Source organism: Triplophysa rosa, linkage group LG11 (genome assembly GCF_024868665.1).
Source record: "Triplophysa rosa linkage group LG11, Trosa_1v2, whole genome shotgun sequence".
Taxonomy (NCBI): Eukaryota; Metazoa; Chordata; class Actinopteri; order Cypriniformes; family Nemacheilidae; genus Triplophysa; species Triplophysa rosa.
In genome coordinates, this window is record NC_079900.1 from 16912531 (window position 1) to 16939234 (window position 26704).

The window sequence follows — 26704 nt, forward strand, 5'->3', positions numbered from 1 at the left end:
GGTCCGCCTGGAAACAACACAAAGCCAAGAGAGCACTCTCCCCATCACCCGGACTTTCATTATTCACTACATTTCCCATAACCCATTGCGCGGACTCATTGAACACTGATCATTCTCACCTGTTTGTAATTACCTCTGTCAATATAAGCCTGGTTCAATCATTCTGTCATTGCTAAGTCTTGTTTGTGTTGCTACTGCATATCTGAGCATTCTTCTTTTGTATTACTTGTGTTGTGATTTTTGGATTTGCTTATCGTTTTGTGAACCTCGTCTGTGCTTGTTTGCTGCATGCCCTGACCTATTGCCTGTTTGTCTTAAAAACACTGCCGTGTTTGTTGCTATAAGGATTCATTAACATCGACTAAACGCTTAATTCTCAAAAGTATGCGAGGTTCACTGCATAAACTTATAATCATTTTTGTTACTGTTAACTTTTGACACGTTCGTGAATGTACACCGGTCTGTTACTGCGGGGACATTTCCTCTAAACATGGAGCGGCACAAAACGAAACGTGATATTACCAATAAATTACTATTTAATAGTAAAAAATAAAAAACGGAACTTTGAAAAATTAAAACTAATTTAGGTAAACTAAATGCATCATGGATAAGTTAGTCGTTTACCTTTGAAATTATTCTTTCAAATTTTATTAATGTTTCTTAATTATATATTTGTATTATATAGCATTTTGAATGTAATATGGCAATGGAATGTACTAAATGGGTTTAGTTTTCACAGATATTAATGTATGCAATTTTGGCAAAAAAATGTTAGTTTTTCTAAAAAGGAAACAAATTAGTTGTTCATTTTAAGAGACCTGTCTTATTTTCTCTTGTATATTTAGTATTGCTCTTAATAAAGAAAAAGTACTTATTATCCGAATACTCGATTAATCGATGGAGTAATTGGTAAATTACTTGATTACTAAAATAATCGATAGCTACAGCTCTACATTCAACCCATGAAATACATAAGAATCAAGAAGATTACTTGGTGTATTTGTATCAGGCTATTAACTGGGTGTATATTGGTCACCAGATCACATGACTACCCAGGTAGCAAAATTTGTGTGGCCCATTTGTGGGCCACATAAGGGTTTTCATTCTGGCCCAGTATACGCCTGGGTCCTCGGCCCAGATTTGGCCCAAGCACTGTAAACCACAGAACTAATGGATGTGGGCCAGATTTGGCCCAAGCACTGTAAACAGACTAGAACTAATGGATGTGGGCCAGATATGGCCCAGACTACACTGCAAGTATATATATGTATTGAGGCCCGGATTTGGCCCAGAGAACAGTCAATGCATGCATGTCTGTGGCCCAGATGTGGGCCACATAAGTACTTTGTTCTGGCCAAGTACATGCCTGGGTTCTGGGCCCAGGACTGGCCCAACTACTGAAAACCACAGAACTAATGGATGTGGGCCAGATTTGATTAAATGATTGTGCAGTTTGAAGGGGAAACTGGTGCAACAGGACCACATTGTATTTTTTACCATACAAAAGCTGTCATAATTAAACAAACCAACAAAACAATTCAAACTGAGTACTTTATATTTGGAATAAACACATTAAATTTTTCAAATTTGAACTCAATTCAGAAAATTAGTAAAACAAATCATACAGAACAGCATAAATAAACTTTTAATTTCAAGAATCATTAAACTTTCATTTCTTGTCACGCCTCTTCCGTCCTCCTTCGCAGTCTGAAGCAAGCTATGTGTAGGGGGAGAAGAATTCATGCATGCATCGGTTTAGCCGATAAACCACCTCCTGGTTGGATAAACATTTGCGGCGTTGTGACGTGTCTGATTAGGACAAAGCTCGTCCTTGATCATTTTGCTGCTGGTGTAAAGTTATAAACAGGGTCGATCCGGTGTAAACTACTAATGAAAGAGAATTAAACTGTACCTTCACAAACAAAACCCTGAGACTTGGCGGTTCTACTTCTACGAGGACGTATTTTCCAGTACAACTACCGTACTACGGGATCGACTACACGTTTCTGCAGGAGAAAATGATTAGTCGAGAAAGCTCAAGAATCGTCCAATCACACAAGGCCAAAAAGATTAATACAATATTGATACGCTATCAACAAAAGTGGGAGGGTCCAGGGTGCAGCTTTCTGGACAACCTAATACAAGCCAATCAGAGAGCAGTCTCCGGTCACCTGCTTGCCAAAGATTTACGACTTACGAGCCTCAATTTACAACATTATTGTAGGTGTGTTCTACTTCGCGCAGCACTCTGCAGGTCAATCAGCAAGATTTGTGTTTGCAGGCGAAGTTAAATAAAGGAGCCTACCTGCTGCTTCCCGTAGTGACGGTCACACTGTGTTTGCCTTTTTAAATGGCAGATGAAAATAATTTTTTCTTTTCATTAAATGTCACAGTCTTCCATATCATGATTACATTAACAGTTTTAGCAGTTATAAAAGCATGATAAATTAGTAATATTGGAACTGAAGGCATGACATGAAACACACGTCATAGTTTTCATCGGTGAGTCTTACCAATCATGGACAGCTGTGACGTCATAAGAGTTTTGTGCAGTTGGGTTTGTGCAATGTAAATCAAAACAGATTGCAATGTTTTGCTAATGTCATACACTCATGCTATATTTTGTGCACAATATAACAGGAAATCATATCGTTGAATGTTTAAACTAGGGAAATGTACCATTTTAAGCATTTCATTGGCTAACAACAGGGGATACAGCCCAGCTGTGTTTCTTATTAAATATCAGACGTAATTGAAATATGTTATCGACACAAAACATCTATTGTAAGTATATGAGAGAACTATTGTGTTCTTTATATGTGAAACATCACATTACACTAAAGAATGGACAAATAAAAAAACATTTTGTCAGAAATGGATCCGTAGGAGAAGTTGAGTGGGTTGAGATCTGTAGTAGTTTCATCAGATGGCTGAGTTCCTTAATTGTAGTAGCAGCCCACCTGTGACATTACAAACTAAAGCTGAAAGTAACACAGCTGCACCTAATATGGACAAATTCAACTGCTTTCAGCCAAGACCTGCCCATACACGAAAAGCCGTCTATCAGCCAGAAGTGGTGTGGATAGTCGGCACAGCTCTGGCCCATTACCTTCTCACAGATGCTGACATTGAGCCGACAGTGCCGCATTACTGCCAGAATCGGACCGAATGTGCTTGCTACTTGGGTAGTCAATTACAAAGAAGGACCATAAAATTGTTGTTGAAATCAGTTGTATTTTTTCACCATACTTCTGATATTGAATCATTGTCACATTGCGGCAGGTGTGACATCAGTATCAAACATTATTGGTCCACTGATACGACAAGGCAAATGGGAGGCCAAAACTTGAGGAAACTAGGCATGGATGGGATGGGGGGAAGAGACTTGGGAGGGGCTGGAGCTCTCTTTTTGGAGCGGGGAGGTGTCGGAGGGGCAGGACAGGAAGGGCTAAGCTAGGACCGAAAGCCGGCTGGACCGGGGTGAATGCCTGCTGGACCGGACTGGATGCCTGCGGCTGAACCAGACTGGATGTCTGCGGCGGGACCGTAACTGCAGCTGATGCCGGCGGGACCGGAACCGGACTGGATGCCTGCGGCGGATTCAGTGGCCCCCTCCGTCGCCTCTTCCTCCTCGAGCGGACCACCGGGCTAGTGGCCGATTGTAAAGATGCGGCCCCACCGGTGGCATGGCTAGCTCTGCACTGGAGGAGTCTGAAAATGTTCCCCAGGACTCTCTCCTCCCTCGCTTGCCACGGAGGCTGGTAGGAGGGTCAGGACTAGTGGAGCTTGATGCGGGTGGGGCTGAGTCCCCCAGGGTGACAGTGGCCAGGACACAGTCCTCCGGGACGGTAGCCAATGGGGAAGATGCCCAGGCTGGGACTGAGGGCCAGGGGTTGTCCCGGTTTATCAGGTACCTGGCCATGTCACTAAACCCCAGGGGCCTCAGCATCTCCGTCTCTGTCGGCTTGAGGGGCTCGGTGAGACAGCCGTTAAAAATGAACTTGAGTTCTGCCTCACCGAACTCTGTCTCCCTCGCTGCAGCCACGAAGTCCCTGGTAAAGTCCCGAATCCCCCTGACGGAGCCTAAACAGCAGATGGGCTTGGCGGGATCGCAGGGAGGTTCAAGCACTGTCCATAATGTTGGCTGTCTGCTTTTCAGTATTGGCCGGTTTGTTCTGTCACGAGAATGGCAAAAGAACCCAAATGCAGACAGCAGGTAGCAACACAAAAACACTTTATTAAAACAGAAACCCACAATGGGGGCAAACACTAAATTAAACAAGACTAAAAAAACTAATACTTCCCACAAGGGGGCAAAACAAGGAAGTCCAAATAATAAGAATAGTAAGTCCACTGACTTATCGTGCAAGGCAAGACTGGAACAAGGGAATCTTCACGGGACTAGAAACGAACATGAACAATGTATGACGAACCATCTCGGGAACAGAGAAAGCCAGGGCTTTAAGTAGGAGAAAACTAACGAGGTAAAATTACATTGGGCAGGTGAGGAGAATGAAACACTAATGGGAAGCTAACGGGAAACCAGGGCCAAGGCACTCCACAGGAGAACACGTGGCGCAAAGTCACAACAAAGGCCACGTGTTTCCACACAGAACACAACAAGTACAAAAGACATGGTACTGTCACGACAATGTCCACAGAACTATAAAACTCCAGACAAGAAGGACAGGATCATGACAGTTACATATGAGTTATTCCACAGTTTTGATGAGTTTTAATGAGTAAAATGTTGACCCTTTGAGACGATACAACAGTAATCAAGTATTTCAGGAGCAGAATGTTTTATATAAAGAAGACGGCGTTTTAAAAAACATTTGAAAACAATTTAATCAACATTATTAAAGGAGTCATATGACACGGCTAAAACTAATATTATTGTTTGTTTTAGATGTAATGCAATGTGTATACACGATTTAAGGTTAAAAAATGCTGTATTTCCACATACCGTGCATGTCTGTATCTCCTCTTTGCCCCGCCTCTCTGAAACGGGCGGATTTTTAACAAAGCTCATCGCTCTGAAAAGCGAGGTGTGTTATGATTGGCCAGTTAACCAGTGCTTAGTGATTGGTCAAATACTGCAAGCGTGTGACGGAAATGTAACGCCTCTTACCGTATTTGGAACATCAGGTTCCAAAGCAATTGTACTGACGGGTACGCCCACCTTACTTGTGTATACATTTGGGTGGTCTTAGTCAACTCATACGAACTAACGTAGATTTGTGGGGTTGTGGTTACACGAGGCGTTTCAGGCAGGTCTGGGTGAGCATTCGCTTTTAGATAGAATGCATCTTTTGTTCCCACACTTTAATTTTTGCAATTTTACGTGTCTAATACATGCATGTGCAACTTATAACACACCAAAGATACAGAAAATCATGTGTTCACGCCATATGACCCCTTTAATCACAATTACAATATCATGGGGAAATCAATAATGATTTTGTCATAATCATGCAGTCTTACCATCAGGTATTTTAATATTGCATTTTAATGTATTAATTCGTGATTAAATCAAAATTACTGAAGCAAATGTTAAAAAATTGGTGTGTCTGACACAGATTACCTGTCGATGGGTCCAGGACTGAAATGTTTGGGAACCCCCTGCTAATTAATGACAAACATGACTTATCAAGTATGCAGGGGAAACTATACATTTCATGAAACTACAAAGTTGTGACTTTTAAGACAGGTTTTCTATCAAATACAATGTAATTAATCTTGCAGTAGATGCAACCGCATATTGAGAACAATAAGGACGAATAAAGCAACAGACTGCAATTAAGACCTTAATGTTTGGTACATGTATGACTTGAATAGACACCTTTCCAATATTTTCATCATTTTATTGAAAAGAAATTCATTTACGAACTGATGATAGGGAAAAAGTTTGGCAAACAGCAGTTCCAAACCCACATCGACATGAATTAAGTTGCACGCGCTTTACGCAATTTTTTTTCAAATGTTCGATTAATAGCACAGCGCTACTTTTAAGTTGCATTTGTATGTATTTTAGAAGCTTTGTCCCAACTGTTGTTTAACCTTTGTTGTGGAAAAGAACATTCTGTGCATTCTCCTGTACATTTCCTTTTGTGATGAACAGTTAGGTGAAAGTCATATAGAGTTGAAATGACATTAGGGTGAGTTAATGTTGACTAACTTTTATGTATGCAGTGATTATTAAAAGATGCGTGTTGACGTAGCCCCACTAGTAGTAATTTTAGTTACCACCGTACAAAAACACATGACAGAGTCATTCATTTATCGAACATTTCAGCTTACTAAAGATCTATTTATAGTTTACTCATGTACGCCTTCTTAATTTACTCAAATGTACCTTTTACCCCGATGTTTAGAGTTTAATATTTCAGTCAGTGGAAGAGTGGCTCAGGGCCTCACATCACCGCTTCACCCTGTTTCACTTTCACACAAAACAGCTCGGTGCAGTTCCTCTGAAGTGCCAGGGCTGCAGCCCATTGGCTGATGATTTTTTTTGGGTTTGTGGTTCTTTCTAAAATCGGATGGAGCCGCGGGAGCACGTGGTGAGGGCTTCCGCTAGTTAGGTTTTACACAATGACTGAGAAGCGTACAAGGTGCCGCAGGGACATAGTTACAGTGCAACGCTAAACAAATGTGTTGCCGTCAGACCTAATTGTTTGGTTTTAATTCTCGGGGGCAAGTCTTTAAACATTTCTGTCACTTTGGCACGCTGATGGTGTTTTTGACTAACCTCTCGCAATCCAGTTTAACCAGGTGCTAAATGCAATGCATTGTTTTGTATTAAAATTAGGTCACTGTTAGTCATTTCAGCACAAACATACCTTTTTCTATGTAATTATTGATTCGTGCTTTATTCACGAAACTTTGCACTAAAGATGCAGTAATACACTTAAAAAAGGTGCTTTGATGCCATAGAAGAACCTTTTGGTTCCATAAAGAATCTTTAACATCCGAAGAACCTTCCTGTTTATAAAAAAGTAAGAAAGAGATGGTTCTTTAAAAAGCCTTTGGCTGAATGGTTCTTTTTGGAACCAAAAATGGTTCTTATATGGCATCGCTGTGCAGAACCTTTTATGTAGGGATGAGTCACGATTTTCGAATATTTGATTAGTTGATTTAATTATAGAACATCGAATAGTGTGCGATTGTCGTCTAAAAATAAAAACCAACAAAAACAATTCCCCATGTTTTTCCGTGTTGATGCCATGGTGATGCGTTCATGTAACCATGTAAAAACGGACCTAAAAGCTGTCTCACAGGCTACGCACACTGTAGACTTGCGTGGTATGTGGGGGTCCTTTAAAAATGAACGTAATGAAAATGATGGGCAGTGCAATTTGCCAATGCGAAGATTGTATATCATAGGTCAAACCCCAGGATGCGCATTCATTTGAGGGCGAAGTCCGTGGCAATCGGCTAGTTTCATGATCAGATCAACCAAGTTGAATGCTAGATGGGCAGAGCAAACAACGGCCCTCATCACTAAGATGATCGCTAAAGATATAAGTGCCATTATTCAGGCTGTTCGTAATATGTTCCGTCATTTGGTTATGTTTATTATATTATGTTTCAGCACCTTATCCTAAAATTACTATTTGACTTAAGATAGCTTATTCCCTAATGAATTAAACAGTTTGTCATCATACATGGAAAGTGTGAATGGTCTCTCTCCCTCTCTCTCTCTGTTTATGTGTGTGTACTGTGGCTTATACATGCGTGCGTGCAACCTGTATGCGTGATTTTCAAAGATTTTTTAAATAATTTCCTGCGAATGTCGAGTATTATTTTTCTTTAAATGCCCATTTTAAGCACCTCTATTTTTAAGAGTGTACTTTGCTGGCCTGCTGCTCACGAAAAACATAGTTTTATTAAAAAGTTTTTAATAAAAAGTATTAAAACAATTGTGGCTGGAGTAAATAATCAAATGATGAGGAATTGCATCATGCAAAGTGAGTCCATCGATACGTTTTTGGCTAGCTTTGTCTGTCTCTTCTGATTTGTATGGCTTCTCTTTTAGTGAATTGTATGCCTCAACAATGTAGATGGTGTGTGCAAATAAACGACAATACAAAAAATGATGGTTAACGCTTTACAATAAGGTTGTATTTGTTGACATTAGTAAATGCATTAAAGGAATAGTTCACCTTCAAAATAAAAATTCTGTCATCATTTACTCACCCTCTTGCCATTTTAAACCTGTGTGATTTTTTCTTCTGCAAAAGAAGATATTGAAAAAAAAAGGTTGGTCTCCAAAAATCATTGGTCCCCATTCACTTCTATTGTATGGACACAAAATCAATGCGTCAATGGCGACCAACGGTTTTCTTTTACCAACATTTTTCAAAATATCTTCTTTTGTGTTTTGCAGACGAAAGAAATGTATACAGGTTTGAAATGACAATGAGGATGAGGAAATGATGACAGAGTTTTCATTTTGAAGGTGAACTCTCCCTTTAACTAACACGGACATGAGCAATAAAGTTTTTCAGCGTTTATCAATCTTTGTCAATGTTAGAATGTCAATATAATTGTTCAAGTTTAGTTAACTAATGCAACTTTTGATTTTACCAATGTAGTAAATGCCAAAATTAACATGAAATAAGATAAATGCTGTAGAAGTATTGTTCATTGTTAGCGCATGGATGATTAAACAATCTTAGCAAAAACCGTATTGTAAGTGTTTTATAAATGTGTTGCATGCAGGTAGAGATTAAGATTGTGCTTTTCAAGATGCACATGCTGTATTTAAATGTGCACGACAAAATTAGTATCACTTCTGCTGTGCAACTTTAAAATGCCCACCACAGAAATGCAACTTCTCCCAAAAATGTCACTTTTAAGAGGCCGTGCCGAACACCTGCTCATGAAATGAGGAAGTGCAGGGTGCACTCTTACGCACTTGCTCCAAAATAAGTGGAGAGGAAATCTGGTCAAGGTATAAGACAGGGTGGAGGCAGAGTTGGCGTATGTGTGTGAATGTGAACTTCTGCAGGTGAAGTTGAATTGTGACTTGGCTGAGTCACGTCCTGACTCGAGCACAAATTTCATGGTGACAATGACGGTATCATGCCATATCTGTTAGTCAGACAGCGTGATAAAATCTGTAGAGAGAAACACGTAGTATGTTTCCAGTAGTCATGCAAACAATAAACAGTTCTCACAGCGGATAATTGTTTTGATTGTGGGAGCACACAGTGTTTCAGAGCTTTACTCGGATGCTCTCTCCCACTCATTTCTCTGATTTCCAAATATGTGTAAAAATCAGAAGAGGATGTTAATGCTCGTTAGTGTTGGTCCTGCCCTCACGTCAGACATGGGTAATGACTGTATGTGCTGGGGGTGGATGGGATGGGATGGACAGCATAACGTCTCCCACCTCACAGGCTGATTTACTAAACCCAAGTTAGCAGAGGTGGCCAAAAATATAAGTTATACTTCCTGGAAAAGACCAGTTCATTAAAAAATTTAAATCCTTATATTGTTTTAGTCCAGTATGACTTTATCTGGCACACAGCAGTGAATTGGGGCCGAGGCTTTTAAAGCCCCATAAATGTTTTATAAAACGAGTTAACATGACTTATATTGCACTGAATCCAAGCCTTTTGAAACCCTGCAATACTTTAGGTTCAAGTGGGTATTGTCGATATTTATCTGAATAAAGTCAAAGTACAGCTAAAACACACTTGAGTGCATGTAAAAAGCATTTAGAAGTAAGCAGTTTCTTAAAGAGACGGATGAAAATGAGAAGAAATTTGCGTATGTGAAGACTATAAAACACACCTAAAGTTTAAAAGTTGAAGAGTAAAAAGTATATTCATTGAATGTAATTGAATAAAAGTATTAATCATCTCTTGGCTCTCACGCTGCGATCTCTGTTCAGATGTGTCCTGTCTTGCATTTACGGGAAGTTAGATCATTCCGCCCTGTTCCCATTCACACCTGTGGCGGCAGAAGCACAAGGGCAGATCCGGGGAAGGATCTGTGGTCCAGAACCAGGTTTGATAGATAGACAGGAATATGCAAAAGCGTGTGCAAGCATATCAGTAGTATCGTTTGATTTAATTTGCAAAGGCCCATAGAGCATTGAAAAACAATGCTGGTATTATGCAGCCTAAGGGCATCCGCTGTATCTTCGACACGTCTCTCCGTCATAAAATATATGCAGAGAAATTTGTCACGCAGGGCCTGTATTAACGCATTATTGTACATTAGCATTTACATTTGCAACCCACTGAAAATTGGGAAAAATGCAAGACATCATATACGTGAGAAAGTGAATTTTGTGTTGCGAGAAAACAGACTGGACAAAAACAGAAAAACCTTTTAGTGTCTTATTAAAGTTGACATGAAAGATTTTTCATGAGAAAAGTTTAATACATTTTTTTTTAATTGTCACGACGTACAGATTTACTTAGAACCAACAAGCTTGATGCAGTTAGAGAAACATTTAAAGTTCCCTAAGAAAATGTTTGACTGTCTCATTTTTTAGTCATCATCTCCTTTTACCAGTGCTGTAGAGAACACAAAAACTAAAGGGATAGTTTACCCAAAGAATGAAAATTCAATCATCATTTACTCATTTATTCCAAACCTGTATCATTTTTTTTTCCTGTTCAACACAATAGATTGTGGGAAACCAAACAGTTCTGGGGCACCAGTGACTAGTTTGCCGTGCCCCAAAACTGTATTGTTATTCTTCCAAATATCTTGTTTTGTGTTCTTTGAGTTCAGCAGAACAATGACTTTTAGACAGTTTTGGAACAACTTAAAGGTGTGTAAATGATGACAGTATTTTTATTTTTAGGTGAACAATCCCTTAATATACCGTGCTGATTTTAGGAGTTACAAGCATGCAGATAGTCTCAAACTATCAACTACTCAAACTACTCAAACAAGGCTACAAGCCACTAAACTTTCATTTCGATGTAATTTTATTTAGATTTTGTATGTAAAAGACCTCACATTACTATAGGTTACAATAAACAAGTCACATGATCTATTAGAAATAGCTTCTTAACCATTTCACGCATAGAGGTCACTACAGTGTACAGCAGGGGGTTCTCAACCTTTTTGACTCCAAGGCCCCCCACTGTATTCAACAATTTTCAAATCCCCCCTCCCGCCACTCCTAAAAACTCAAATTTCCTACCCAATAAAATATTTCAAAGCTTGATCTTAACTGGAAAAGTGTTTGTTCAATATAAAAATGGACAAATAATAAAAATCTAAATTTTAAATAATTGAGTTATCCTAAGGCCTGCTTGGAAGTCAGCTGGGCCCCCTGTTGAGAACCGCTGGCGTACAGCATATGTAACAGGGCTCCAGACTGCGCCTAAAACTGTAGCAACCAAAAATATTACTGGCGACAATACAAATTTACTCGTTTTTAAATTGTTTACAACAGAAGTCACTTTAAAAAAAGAGCTGTGCAGGGCTCAGGGATGGTGCTCTTCCCGACCTCAAGAGGCGCTCTAGTGGCAGATGCACCCGACTCCAATGGCGGACCGATGCTGGATTTGAATGAACCTGAGGATGAACAATGTGATATTTGAGACATTTAAAACGAAACTAATCGCGGATAAGTTCAGGGAACTTTGTTTTGCTTTAAACTCTATAAACAATAAAATATATACTTTTTCTTAGTGTATAAATTTGGTCTTGACATGCACATTTTCTGTTAGTTCAAATTAATTCAGAGTAATTTGGTCTGGTATATTCAGAGTTTAAACAGTCGTCTTAGCATCAATCTATAACAACACTTCTCTGCCTCTTTTTTAATAAAAGTATGTGATTTAAAAATGTAAGTTCATGTTATGTGGCTCTTAAAAAAATAATTTAGTGCCTGCCTTTTCCCCTATAGGAGCCAATGGGTTTACCCATTACCCATCCTATTGGTTGAGGACTCCTTAACCGATTTTTTTGTCTGGAGCCCTGTGTAAAAAAGTTAAAATCTTGTTTTACATTCCGTAAGAGCAATACAAACATGTGGACTGACAAAATACCGACCAAGGTTGTCATAAATTCATGGCCCTGTGTTCTTATAAACAAAGCTAGTTACCCTGTGCTCAAAACCAAAGCGGTGTGTTATATACCACAGTGAAAAGCGCTTGTTTTAGTGCACAAATGTGTCACAGTGTGGCACAGATCCACCACCACAGCTACAAGTCATCCATGCATGAATTATATATTATCATATTATCAATATGTATTAATAATCATTTATGGGTATTAAAGGTCACACAATTACACAGCTGTTCAAATTTTTAAATGATTTACATCGTCGCTGTTCTTCCAAATCCTGGAATGCCCAAATGAGCTGTCTTTCAGTAAATGAAAAAAACACTGTACTTTTTAAATGATTAAATACTGTGTTGTCGAAGTTGACAAGCACTTTTTAATCATTTTTATTGGTTAGATATTTGCAAAATATCTCGACAAACATAAAGTATGACTAATACTTATCATTTATGGCAAAAAATAAAAATCACAAAATATGGAGATACAAGGTTTCAGAAGGAGAGCAGTGATATGCAAGTGTCATTGTCAACACATTATGGTGCATATTATATATTGTTGTATTTAAATGAAATATAATGAACTTTACTGGTGTTTACAGTGTCAGACGACAGGTTGAGAAAACAATTTAAAGTGTTGTTACAGCTGAATGGATACACATACAGTTTTTTGGGGGGGGGGGTTATATCTGATGTTTCATTGATGTCATGGATATAAGAAGAGTGTTGAGATACCGTCTGGAACAGTTAATGATTCTTCATTCATGTGTCAGAGGCCTCTTCAGGTATGGAGAACGGAGGTTCGGTGAATTTACTGGACTATGGGGAGGCATTGTGGGAGAACGCCGAGAAAAACCGGTACATCCTGTGCCGCTTCATCAACCCAAACAAGCTGACCTCATACCTGCGCCAATGCAAGGTCATCGATGAGCAGGACGAAGATGAGGTGCTCAACTCTCGCCTGCTGGAATCCAAAGCCAACAGAGCAGGTGCTGTTCTCTGTGTGTTGTGTTGTGTGTGTTTGTGTTTATGTCTGGTGAGCGTTTTGTATGTTTGTTGGCTTTAATCTGATGTGTATAGATTTTTCGTTCGACCAGGTTGGTGCATGATTTCTGTTTGTCCAACCAATGGGGGATGGAGGAGTGTTCAGGAAACCTTTTTTTGCAATCGCATTTGATGGTGTACTTAACGTAGAAATGTCACCCTTCAGCGCTAAGCATAAAATATAGTATTGTTAATGTTCTTACAAGATCTGTCAAGGGCTGCTGTGATCTATAAATCGAATTGTGTGGGCATCAACATTCATACATGCGAGTGACAAAAATACTAAACACGGTAGAATATGAAAATGCAAATTTCACGCTGAAAACATTTACATGCAAATCACATCATCAATCAGTAACTTGGTCGTCCCATCGTTCGCTGTGTTTTTCCAGTAGTGTAATGGCATGATGAATGGATGCTTTTAATCCTGTGAGCCACTGCTGTAGTTTTTCTTTCCCAACGACTCCTTCCTGAACCTCCATACCATTTTTCAACTTCTCAATGGCCACAGGCAGAATGGATGACAAGGATTTCTAGGCAGCTTGCTAAACTCTGGGCTGTTTGTTTGTCACAAAGCAGCACATCAAAAGCTTGTTTACCACGGCTGGGATTTTCACAGCCCCCTAATGATTCTTTTTCCGCCTGGGAATGGCAGTCTGGTACATAATAAAGAAGATTTTCGAGTACTTTTTGCGATGTGACTTTTTCTAATGAGTTCGCAATGCAGCGCTTTATCAAAGACAAATCAGGAAATTTGTATCAATTTGTATTGTACAGCAATGCTAGACACGATACAATTGTTTTCTTTTTCGGTTCACATCACGTGGTAGCATCTAAATGAACTGGGTCTGGTTAAAGAGTTTGTTGACTCCACATCATGGTGCTGAACATATCTTTAGAGGCATAAAACAAATAAACAGCACTTTTTTAAGGTACAACGATATCGATGCTCTGTTTTTACTTTTTAGGTCGATTGTTAGATATCCTGCACACGAAAGGGGAACGAGGATATGTGGTGTTTTTAGAGAGTCTGGAACTGTACTACCCTGACCTCTACAAACTCGTGACGGGGAAGGAACCCACCCGCAGATGTTCCACTATAGTCGGTGAGACACTTTTAAATTAAAATGCCACCCATATAAATGACCTACGACCACAGCTTTAAAATGTTTGTTGCCTTGTACCATATGCTTACTCTCTGGGATGAGCCTTAAATTCCCTTTTAAATTGGTGCAGCACTCTTATAAAAATGTGGTTGTACCATGGTATCAAATGGTAATACTAAGGTATAATTATTATATAGCTATAACAACAAAATTACTTTTACAACAAAATTACTATGGTACTGTATATTACTATTGTCCAAAACATGGTACCATGTTTACTAAAACTACTAAAACATTTCTGTTCATCGAAACTAGTCCTTTAAATAGATTAATTGATTCCAAAATAAATCTTTGTGTTTATATAATATATGTGTGTGTCATGTATAATTATTTTAATTATATGTATATATAAACGCACACAAACACACACACAGTCTGGTTTATTATCTCCGTGGGGACAGTCCATAGGTGTAATGAGTTGTATACTGTACAAACTGTATATTTTATCCCCTAACCCAACCCCTAAACCTAAAGATCATAGAAAACTTTTTCATTTTTAGATTTAAAAAATATATAGTTCTGTCCAATTTATAAGCTTTTGTGCCCGTGGGGACCTCAATTTTGGTCCCCACAGTGACACAAATCCCCATGTGTTGGTGTGCATTCAGGTCTAGGTCTTAAGTCCACACACACACACAATAAATATTTACATAAATATATATACTGTACATTTATATTTAAATGTAGTTTTCTTTATGTATAAATATATATTTCTTATATTTCTTAAATATATAAATGTATGTTTGTGTATTTATATAAATAAACATATATTATATAAACACAAACATTTATTTTGGAATCGATTAATCGTGATTAATTGATTTGACAACAGCACTAATTGAAATCAAATAAATATATTGAACAAAATATTATTTGATAAACCAAACAAATATTAGAAATGTTGCCTCAGCAATAAACAAGAAAAAAAGTTTGAGGCACTAAAATTATGAACTGAAAATAAATAAAAACTAAAATAAAACTGAGATAAAAATAAATTCAACTTATAATGAACATAACAAATAAAAAATTAACTGACAAGAGCACATAACCAAATTTGCTGTAAAAAATGAAGTAAAATAAACAAAAAGCAAAAAATATCAAAATAAAAGCTGATTTAAAATATTCAGGAAAGTCTAGCATTGAAATGTGTAATTCTGTATGCAGTGGAAGAGGGTCAAGAAGGGCTCATTCAGTTTTTAATGAATGAAGTCATAAAGCTGCAGCATCAGTCCAAGGCTAAAGACGTGCAGCGGGTGGACTACATGACCAAATGTCGCACGCTAGAGGACCAGCACAAGAAACTAAAGCTGGCCAACCAGGAGCTTCTTACGTTCCAGGAGCGCTACAATAAAATGAAAGAAGAGCGGAATAACTACAACGATGAACTCATCAAGGTGAAAGATGACAACTATCAGCTGGCCATGCGGTACGCCCAGCTCAGCGAGGAAAAGAATATGGCCATCATGAGGAGTCGAGACCTGCAGCTAGAGGTCTGAGAGCTTCTGATGGATTGATTGGCAGATTGTACAGATTTGTAAACAGATTTAAATGTTGAATACAAATGTTGCTTGTTGTCCCACTGTTTCCTCCAGATTGACCAGCTGAAACACAAACTCAACAAGGTTGAAGAGGAGTGCAAAATGGAGAGGAGACAGTCTCTGAAACTCAAGAACGACATCGAGAACCGGCCTCGAAAAGAGCAGATATTCGAGCTAGAGCGAGAGAATGAGGTCTTGAAGATCAAACTCCAGGAGCTACAGTCCATCATACAGGTGAAGACCACTTTGTACCTCGCAGGATATGACTGACAGTGAAAAGCAAACGGATGGAAGAGGTCAAGTTTGTTTTGAATGCTTGTGTTGTTTTCATTCACGCATAGCCCGGGCCTCTGCCTGATTCGGACAAGGCTATCTTGGATATCCTGGAACACGATCGACAGGAGGCTCTGGAGGACCGGCAGGAGCTGGTTAACAGACTGTATAACCTGCATGAAGAGGTTCGACAGGCCGAGGAGCTCAGGGACAAGGTTAGGACGTGAATTATATATTTTACCACATCAGTTTACTCTGTGATGCCTTACGATGCGGTCTAGGAAGGCTTTGGAAAAAGTGCGTCAGTTTGTAGGCCAATTACTGTATTCATGTCAGATTGTCAGATTTTTTAGTAACCTCAAAATAAACATGCTTAATTCAAGATTATCATAGATCTTTAAGAGTATGGTCACAGAACAAGAGTTTTAGTTGACAGCTTGAAATAATGAAGTGTAGGCACACATAAAGGAGAAGTGACAGAGGCTGATGATGAGGACTGGCCTCTTCTGCAATGTGATGCATCTTTAATTAGCAGCGCATCTGAAGCACTGGCTGAATGTGTCAGAATTCAGAGTAAGACAGGAAGAGGAGGGGTCAGCGGTGGCGTCTTATCGGAGCCCTCTTTTGAAGGTTTCACTTCTTGAATATTGTGCATTTTAAAGGAAACTAGTTCACCATTACAATTGAATTTCATTTTGCCATCTCTGGCAACCAACAGCTTTTGTATTTTTGACACAAAATAAACACTACGAAAATAAAATGGTTTAAAAAAGAAAATAAAGATGTGTAAACCAGTCTAAACTGGATTACTGGGTTAGTAGGCTATTTGCAGTTTAAAAGAAATGGCCACTTTTTACCAGTCAGTTCCTATGATTTTCTGAGTAAGTTTTGTTTAAGATTATGGTTTGGGTGGGGAAAGAGTTTTTCTCCAGAAACTATGTTGACCTAAAGCAGGGGTCACCAACTAACGGACTCCGGTCCGAATGCGGACCGCGAGATGCATCTGTCCAGACCTCAAAGCCTTTTGACATAATAAATAATTGAACGCCTAACATTATTTTCTAATGCAATCAAATTTATAGCAGGCACATCAAGGTCCGCTCAGTAGCAGTTTGGGTCCTACGGCGCCACGGACAGTTAACATTTGCGCACTGTTGCTACGTTCAGATGCCGATGAGTGAAGAGAGCCGAGACAGACTCGCTGCACAGCGCGCAGACAGATGTAACTCTCCGTGACTGAAAAACAATGTCCTTTTCAAAAGTTAGAAAAGTTGACGCTGAAAACCATGTGAATGGGTCGAGAGATTTGCATTTGTTGTTCCTGCATTGACATGCATTAGGCCGGTTTGTCTCATTTGCTCAGAGTCTGTTGCGGTTGTCAATACTGGAAACATTAAACGGCATTATGAAACTAGACATAGAAACTATGAAGAAACTTGCCCGCAGCAGTCCGAGGTAAGGACACGGACATATATTAGCTAAAAGCCCAGTAGTAGCGATCTACACGGGTCCTCCCTCACTCACTTACCGCCCAACAACGAGCATATAAATGTTCACTAAGTATACAGTGTATCTTAGGAAAACATAACAAGCCCTTTACTGATGGGGAAATAGTAAAAGAGTGCATGCAGGCTGCGTGTGAAACACTTTTAGAAGGAAAATAAAGACATGAACTAAAAGAAAATATTAAACAAACCCCCCTTTCAGCAGCAACAGCCACAAGAAGAGCTGAAATGTTATCAGAGGATGATCAGTTACAACTTGATGCTGCTATTTGTTAATCTCAGTAGAAAACAACACTTTAGTTTTCTTTTAAAGTTGTTCATGTTGAAATGAATGTATGTTCAGTGCAGGTTTAGAGATTAGGGCATTTTGCACATTTTCCTTCATTATATTGTTGTCAGACATTATGCCATCATATAGATATGAAAAACCATCTATTCATATTTTTAGGTATTTAATTGTGCGGACCTCGGCTGGTAAGGAGGGTTCGTTTACTGGACCTCAAGCAATTTTAGTTGAAGACTCCTGACCTAAAGGGTTGCACCGAATGTTCGGCATCCGAAAATATTAATATAACATATTAATAAGTGAAATGGCCGAAGAAATTTCACCGAACATGACATGTGATATGACCAAGCAGCAGAGAGAGAGCGAGAGACGCATGCTTTATTAATGTAGCAAAGCAAACATGTCGGCAGTGTGTGGAGCATTTTTAAGAAACAGCACGTAACTTGCCGCGCCGGAGTAAATTTCTGAATGAAAGCCTCTTTACCGGTCGTAGCTTGTGTACTACAGACTGGAGGGGGCGGTCTGACAGTAGCCCCGTTGTTGTTGTAGGGGTACAGAGTACAGTACATTCTTTCAGCAGTCAGTCATAGTCCTAATATAGGTTATTCACTTTTTGTTTTAATTTAGCCTACTTGTTTTGCTCAATTTTATTTTAAGTTACATTGTATTATATTGAAAAGCAAGACAAAATATAAAAAGCACATTTTGACCATTCAGTTTATGCAATAGTAAAAAAACTGGCTAAATAAATAGAAGAAACACGAAAAGCCATGTTCGGTGTTCGACCTTCGCCCAAGTGTTTCATTTTTATTCGGCTTCGGCCAAGAACTTTCATTTCTTTTACTTTTTTGACCTGAAGCATTGAAACATTTTGGCTGTATGGAAGATGCACATTCATCGCAAATTTTCTCTGTAATGATGGAGAATGTAGCTGTGACAAACTGTTTCTGTCATAAACTGCCTAGTGTGAAATGATGGTCTGATGGGTGAGTATTAATAAAGTGTGAAAAGAAAACAAGTTTTAGCCTTCAAATCTTTCAAAACAGTTCACCTCTCAGGGTCAAGCGAGACGGTATTGAATGGTGCCACCGCGCTCTATTCAGATCTTTAAATGAGATTGGTTTAAAAGAGAAATGTTTCATCTAATGCACAGTACCTGGAAGAGAAGGAAGACCTTGAACTGAAGTGCTCCACTCTGGTGAAGGACTGTGAAATGTACAAGAACCGCATGAATACCATCATGGTGCAGCTTGAAGAGGTGGAACGTGAACGCGACCAGGTCGGTATCTAATGTTCCAGCTCTTAGATGTGTTTACTTTCTGAATAAACAGTATAATAGGCTGCTGATGTAATCTGTTGTTGTGTATCTCGCAGGCCTTCAAGTCAAGAGATGATGCTCAGCACCTCGTGTCCCAGTGTCTGATCGATAAAGACAAGTATCGCAAGCAAATACGGGAGCTGGAGGAAAAGAGCGACGAGCTTCAAATCAAGATTGTAAGAAAAGAAGCGCAGATAGTCAACCTGGAGTGCAAACTGAGACGCATGTCTAAGGATAATGGTCTGGATCAGGTGAGAAAATGTAAAATCGACTGGGTGTGTCCCTTTTCGACCCAACGTTGGGTTGAAAAGAACCCAGTGTTGTGTATTAGTTATATCAATAAGATTCATTTGTTTTTCTAAATTTGTTTCATGTTTTTCTTTCAGAGTTTGCCACGAGACATTACTCCACAGAACATAGCTCACTTTGCCCAGTCTGACCCAAACACCGGAGGACCTTCGGAGGATTCTGGAGAAGAGACTGTCGATGATCAAGAGCACATTAAATTCACACGTAGATATAACATCAAAAAAGTGAGCCGAAATGTAAAACCGCTTTATATCACATACTTTATATTGCACAACGTTCAGGTCTTGTGCAAATGTGACATTCCTATTTTTTTTAGACTGGCATAACAAAATCTCCAATTACAGCACCAAAAAGTCCGCAGTTCCCAGGTAAAATATTTGTTAGAGCTCTGACAGCCAGAACTGTTTGCTGCAAATGTAGCACATATCACATGCATTTCAATAACGTTTGCCAAATTTTGCCCTTAAGGGGTTTGCTTAAAAATACTGTATGACATGAAAAGCTCTGACTGCTTTCAACTAGGGTTTTCATTCTCTTTTGTCTTATATTATACAGCAGTGCCCATCACCAATGGAGATCCGTCAGAACCTTTGGTCACTGACAACACAAGTCCTGCCAATAGCAGCATCATTAGTTCTCCTGTCACACTCAGTTACGTTGGAGAGATCTTCAATAAAAATGTATGATTCTATTTATTTTCATCTCTCTCCATGCAGCTTTAATGTGTTGACAAACGCTTTGTTTGTGCGTTCGTCTCTTAGCTGCGTTGCCGTAATGACAGCATATTGTCCACCGCACCTGAGCCTCCGGACCATCACTCTATTGTCAGAAGGATCAAGGAGACTCCAAGTTCTCAGTTCAAGTGGTAAGGAAAAACACAGCTCTGTATGATGTACACGCAGAACAAAGTGAAAGTGATTATACCTTAAAATATTTACTCTGACAATTCAACCCCTCAGGTAATTTTAATATAATTATTATTAATAAATTGATTAATATTAGATGATTTAACATATATAACATTTGTGACACAAATTACAATACTACATTTAGTGTTACTGGTACAAACTATTAAATTCATATAGTATTTCAAATTTGTGTCGAGACCGGGCTTGTTTGTGGCAAATTGTAATGCCCTGTATTTTTTTTAGTGTTCCTCTTTCAGACACCGCAGATACAGACAGCGGAGACAATGCAGATATGGGTATAAACATGCAAATGACTTATTTCACCCACTCTGTATCTGATTCGTGCATGTAAATTGTATTCATGAAACTTGTCTGATTGTTTGCTGTAGATGACCATGATTTAGAAATGTCCTCCTACGGGCCTTCGTCCATCCACTCATCATCATCATCCCACCAGTCTGAGACAATAGACTGCTATGATCTGGAGCAAGTCAATAACATCTTCAGGAAATTCTCTTTAGAGAGGTTTTGGTGTTATATTTTTGATCTCGACAGTATGTTGTTGAACGGAGAAGATAACACGAAAATGTGTTGTTCTGTGACACTTAAAAAAAGAATCTTAAAGGGATAGTTCAACCAAAAATGAAGTTGTTCCAAATCTGTTTAAACGTCTGATGAACCAGGGGTGCCTGCCTCACACGTCCTGAAAAGTGAAGCTCTTTGATCATCCCCTGGTGGATAGCTGCAGTACAGGCCTTAAACCCCACCCTCTTCATGTCATCAAAAAGGACAGGAGCCAGACTATAAAATCCAATTACACTTCAAATATATTTTTATAGTTTTCTGTTATTTTAGTCAGTTTTATCACTTTGATATATGTCCAAGTGTTCGTTTTTTTAATAAGTTTGGATTTAGTAAGTTATAAGATGTTATAAAAAAAAGGGTGTGGTAGCATGATTTCTTCGTTTACGATTGAGTCATCAATCGTAATGACTCAACTGACGTTTTTGCGTAACATGTCAGTCCACATCGTCGGACAATTTATGCTCAATTCATAACAATGGAAGGAAGCGGCGTCATGCTGTCCATCTTTTATACAGTCTATGTGATGAACGCAGAGAAAGATATTTGGAAGAATGCTTATAACCAAACAGATCCCGCCCCCCATTGACTACCATAGTAGGGGAAAATGACAATGGTAGTCAAAAGTGCCCCAGAACTGTTTGCTGTCCTACATTCTTCAAAATGTCTTATTTTGTGTTCAACAGAACAAAAAAAAATGATAAAGTAATTTTTCCTACTATGGGAGTCAATGGGGGGCAAGATCTGTTTGATTATAAGCATTCTTCCAAATATCTTACTCTGTGTTCATCAGAACAAATCGGAACAACTCGAAGGTGAGTAAATGATGACAGAATTTTCATTTTCGGGTGAAGTATCCCTTTAAACAATCATCACATATTTCTAAAAAACTTAAAAACAGGACCATAAAAAAGTCCATATGACTGAATCTTTTTTGTAAATTATTTCTTAAGTTCCATTTTCCCTTTTGATAATATTTATTAAAAGAACCTTCCATCTATAACTGTTCATTTTCTTTCTCCAGACCGTTTCGTCCTTCCTTGACTTCAGGTCCTCCACGCAGCTCATTGCGGCCTGTGCAGAGCCTCTCTCTCTCAGGAGAAAACCTTCTAACACAAATCGATCTGATTGGTGGAAACGATAGTGGCATCTTTGTCACGTCTGTCCTGCCCGGCTCTAACGCAGAACGGGCCGGGGTTCTAATCGGCTACCATCTTTTAATGGTGAGGCTGGATCCTGTATGTGTTCCACAATCAAAATAACCCAAAAACCTAATCACTTTGGTTTGATTCTCCTCTAGCTGGAAGGCAGTGTGCATGGAGAAGCCCAGAGTGTGGCTTTAGACACATGCACCAAGGAGGAAGCCCACTGGACCCTGCAGAGATGTACCGGACAAGTGCATCTCCATTACAAGTTAAACTTTGATGGTGAGTACATAGAAAGTAGCTTCTTTCAAGAAAAAATCCCCCAGGTGGAGATTTATTACATATACAAGCTCTGAAGAAAACCTGGGCTTTGGTCTTTTAGCCCACGGCACAGTCTGAATCAATGTTCTGCTCGTCTGTTTGGTGTGAGAGAGTCTATCTCCAGGCCTGAGACCGTGTCTCTCTCTCACGAAGATTTCACTCGGCTGGACTGTATCCAGTACCAGAGATACAGCCATTAGACGGCCATTGAAGTCTCGGCTGTGAGAAGAACAAGACCCTTTCGGCTCCTATGTGCTGTTTAGTGGGTCACAGAAGGTCACTGACCCGGCTTTTTTATTTCCAGGCTACAGGCAACTGGTGAAGGATATTGAAGATGGCACGGTGGTGTCGGGAGACTCCTTCTACATCCGTCTCAATCTGAACATCTCCAGCCAGCTGGACAGCTGCTCTTTGAACGTACGGTGCGATGAGGTTCTTCACGTGTTGGACACCATGCACCAGGGCAAGTGCGAGTGGCTGTGTGCCCGTGTAGACCCTTTCACCAACAAAGACCTGGAGAGGGGCACTATACCAAGTTATTCCAGGTAAAAAACAGACTAGAGCAACTTTATAGTGTCTCTAGCAACACTATCGTTTTCAATCAAACACAAATGAGCAGCACTTTGGCATGTATAAACAGACCTGTCAGGTTATTTGTGAGTATGGAGTGTGTGGGGTATTTATGTATGTCAGTTTTCATAAAGAGCTGTTAAGTAAACTTGACCGTCACCTCCTCCCCAGAGCCCAGCAGCTTCTCCTGGTGAAGATACAGAAGCTGATGTGTCGAGGAGGTCGAGAGGAAATCGATACTTTTCGTGGGCTGCGGGTCAGTTCCATTACATCATTAACAAAACTGGGTAGAGCATGAATGCAGGTTAATAGTTTGGTAAATAATTCCAGAGTTGACATTTGCAGTCAAAACTCGAAATAGATTCTTTTCATTTGTGCTCATTTATGTGGAATAGGGACCTTTGTGGATGTGACAGTTCTGGATGTGCTTACCTGACTTTAGGGGGGGAAATATATATATATAATGTTTTTTTTTTATGTTAAAAGGATAGTTCACCCAAAAAGGAAAATTCTGTCATCATTTCCTCGCCCTCTTGTCATTTCAAACCTGTATGACTTTCATTCTTCTGCAGAACACAAAAGAAGATATTTTGGAGAATGTTGGTAACCGTTGGTCCCCATTGACTTGCATTGGTCTTGTGTCCATACAATAGAAGTCAATGGGGACCAACGTTTTTAGTTTACCAACATTCTTTGAAACATCATCGTTTGTGTTCTCCAGAAGAAAGTCGTTGTTTAAATTTTCAAAAGGGGGAGTAAATGATGACAGAATTTTCATTTTGGGTAAACTATCCCTTTAAGAAAAGTCACACATGGGTATTTAAACTACCAAAGATTGACATGAAAACGTCTTGGTTACGGATGTAACCTCAGTTCCCTGATGGAGGGAACAAGACGTTGTGTCGAGCCGACAGATGAGGACACAACGTCTCGTTACATCCGTAACCAAGACGTTCCCTTTCTGTCGGTCTCTCGACATTGTGTCGAGCCGACAGATGGGGTTCGTCCATGAGAACCAATCGCTTCCGACTTCTTAGAAAAGGCCAATGAAATTGGCGAATTAAATTTGCATGCCAGACTCCGCCCTCGGATATCCGGGTATAAAAGGGAGACGGCGTGCCTCATTCATTCACCTTAGTTCTGAGGAGCCTGAGACCTCTCACGGCTGCTGCAGTGGGCAGCACGTGTTGTGGCAAAAAGGACACAACGTGTCGTTCCCTCCATCAGGGAACTGAGGTTACATCCGTAAACAAGACATTCCCTTTCTGTTGGTCTCTCGACGTTGTGTCGAGCCGACAGATGGGGTTCCTATGGAAAACGCCACAACACTGTGCCCTGTCACAATCTCTAGCGAAGCGACAGTGACTGGCCTGGGCGTGTCAGCCGTGAGCGCTACCGCGAAATTGTAACCTACCAGTAGGTAGGTAGGGGGTCCTAGAGCTTTCTTGAAAGGTGGGAAGGCCCCTGCCTTCGGCCTCACAGGCGGCGACCTTGTTTCTCTAACAGCGAGAAGCCGCCCGGTACCGTAAGGCCACTGGGTAAGCGCAACTTTCTCAAATGGGGGATGCGCTACAGAGACCACTTCCTATCGCAGGGAGGAGTTTAGTGGAGATACCAACATGGTCTCACCGTTAGGGGAGAACTCATGGGAGGAATGTGCGGACTGATGGAGTTAACCGCGAGGTGGAGGTTCACCTAGGGAGGGTCATGGGTTACCAAGGTGGGAACCAATCATGAGGATACATCAGATGGAACCGCCCTGCTGGGGGGTTACAACGTCCGGTAGCACTTGGTCCGGTTAGAGCTATGTTGTGGATAACTCAGTTGGTACCCGGCCTAAGGGGCAGGGCTGCTCTGCCCAGCCCGCCCGCAGGAGGTGCTTGCTTAGTGATGGATGGAGTGCCTGTTCTTCACCCAGTGGGGGAAGAAGGGAGGCTAGTTTAGTACGCCGACCCCCCTAGAAGAAAGGGGGGGAGATATTGTCATAGGCGTACACCCTACCGGCCGCTGGTCTTGCCTGATGCCTGCAAGACTCGAGCTGATACCGGTTTACGCAGAGGCTGTAGGACCTCGCGAAGGTGATGGTTGTAGCCCAACCCGCAGCTCTGCCAGAGAGGCGCCTCGAACCAGTGCCCACGAGGAGGCTATACTCCGTGTGGAGAGAGCTCTCACCCAGTGGGCGCGGGCAATCTTAGGACAGGTACGCAGTAGTGACGGCGTCCATGATCCAGTGCGCCAATCTCTGTTTGAGACAGCCCTCCCTGCTGATCTCCAAAACAGACAAAGAGCTGCTCAGAGCTCCTGCGGCTCTGTGTGCGGTCCAAGCAGAGGCGCAATGCGCGTACTGGACACAACACGGATGGGGTTAGGTCTTCCTCCCCGGTGGGGAGTGCCTGTAAGTTCACCACCTGGTGTCTAGGGGGAGTGGTGGGAACTTTGGGCACGTAGCCGGGCCGGGGTCTCAGGATAGCGTGAGAATCACCGGGCCCGAGTTCTAGGCAATCTGTGGACACGGAGAATGCTTGTAGGTCCGCTACCCTCTTGAGCGCCATCCGGAGAGCCGTCTTCATTGAGAGGAGAGAAAGAGCGGCATCTCCGAGGGGCACCAGGACCGCATCAAGGTCGCAAGAGGGTATGGAGCGCAGGTGAGGCAGTAGCCTTCCCGCGCCCATTAGGAACTAAATGATCAGGTTGTGCTGTCCTACAGACTTACCAGCAACTGGGTCGTGATGAGCGGCAATAGCGGCTATATACATGTTCAGTGTGGAAGGGGAGAGATTACTCTCGAGTCTCTAGAGGGACAGCACGTTCCCGATCGAGCAACTCCGTGGGTATTCTCTTCGAGAAGAGCACCAGGATGAGAAGAGGCACCACTTACAGGCATGTAGCCACCTAGTGGCCAGGGCCCTAGCCTGAGTGATGGTCTTACCCGCCGCAGGGGGTAGGCCACTCAGGATCTCCTCGTCCCGTCCAGGGGCTAGACATGGAGGTTCCAGAGGTCTGGCCTTGGATGCCATAACGTGCCCTTCCCCTGGGAAAGCAGGTCTTTTGTCAGGGGAATCAGCCAGGGGGGAGCTGTCGTCAAGAGCATTAGCTCCGAGACCAAGTCCGGTTGGGCCAGTATGGCGCAACTAGTACACTTGATGCTCCGCTTCCCTGACCTTGCACAGGGTCTGTGCAATGAGGCTCACTGGGGGGAAGGCGTACTTCCGCTTGTCCCACGGCCAGCTGTGCGCTAGAGCATCCGTGCCGAGGGGGGCCTCGGACGGGAGTACCCTAGCGGGCAATGGGTGGTGGCCAGGGAGGCGAACAGGTCTGCCTGAGCCCGCCCGAACTGTACCCAATGAGCTGGACTCCGCGGGGGTGGAGTCGCCACTCTCCGCGAGGCGTCAACTGACGAGAGAGCGCATCGGCTGTCTGGTTCAGGTCGCCTGGGATATGTGTGGCTCACAGAGATCTGCTCACCTGCGGACTCCACAGGAGGAGGCGTCAGGCAGGTCGTGTTAGCTGCCGTGAGCGAACGCCACCCTGGCGGTTGATATACGCTATGGCAGTTGTGCTGTCCGCCGGACCAGCACGTGCTTGGCCTGCATGAGAGATTGTAGCCCCTTCAGTGCAAGTAGCACATCCAACAACTCTAGGCAGTTGATATGCCTGCGCAGGCGGGGGCCCGTCCATCGCCCCGACTATGCATGCCTGTTGCACAC

General features: G+C 41.3%; 1 protein-coding gene across 2 annotated transcripts in view; it reads left to right on the forward strand.

Moving 5' to 3' along the window:
• The window catches only part of card11 (caspase recruitment domain family, member 11), a 46471-nt gene that overhangs the window by 8663 nt on the left and 11104 nt on the right, over positions 1-26704 (forward strand). The window contains exons 2-18 of one of the 2 annotated variants that reach the window (XM_057345784.1): positions 12806-13021; positions 14045-14182; positions 15407-15732; positions 15835-16014; positions 16122-16268; positions 18998-19123; positions 19219-19413; positions 19549-19707; positions 19788-19839; positions 20027-20151; positions 20233-20336; positions 20623-20675; positions 20769-20904; positions 21986-22184; positions 22262-22388; positions 22732-22972; positions 23169-23253. In XM_057345784.1, coding sequence (XP_057201767.1) covers positions 12820-13021; positions 14045-14182; positions 15407-15732; positions 15835-16014; positions 16122-16268; positions 18998-19123; positions 19219-19413; positions 19549-19707; positions 19788-19839; positions 20027-20151; positions 20233-20336; positions 20623-20675; positions 20769-20904; positions 21986-22184; positions 22262-22388; positions 22732-22972; positions 23169-23253 — 2595 coding nt within the window. In that variant the 5' untranslated portion in view covers positions 12806-12819. The remainder of the gene's footprint in view (positions 1-12805; positions 13022-14044; positions 14183-15406; positions 15733-15834; positions 16015-16121; positions 16269-18997; positions 19124-19218; positions 19414-19548; positions 19708-19787; positions 19840-20026; positions 20152-20232; positions 20337-20622; positions 20676-20768; positions 20905-21985; positions 22185-22261; positions 22389-22731; positions 22973-23168; positions 23254-26704) is intronic. The other variant, XM_057345785.1, reaches the window with a different exon arrangement.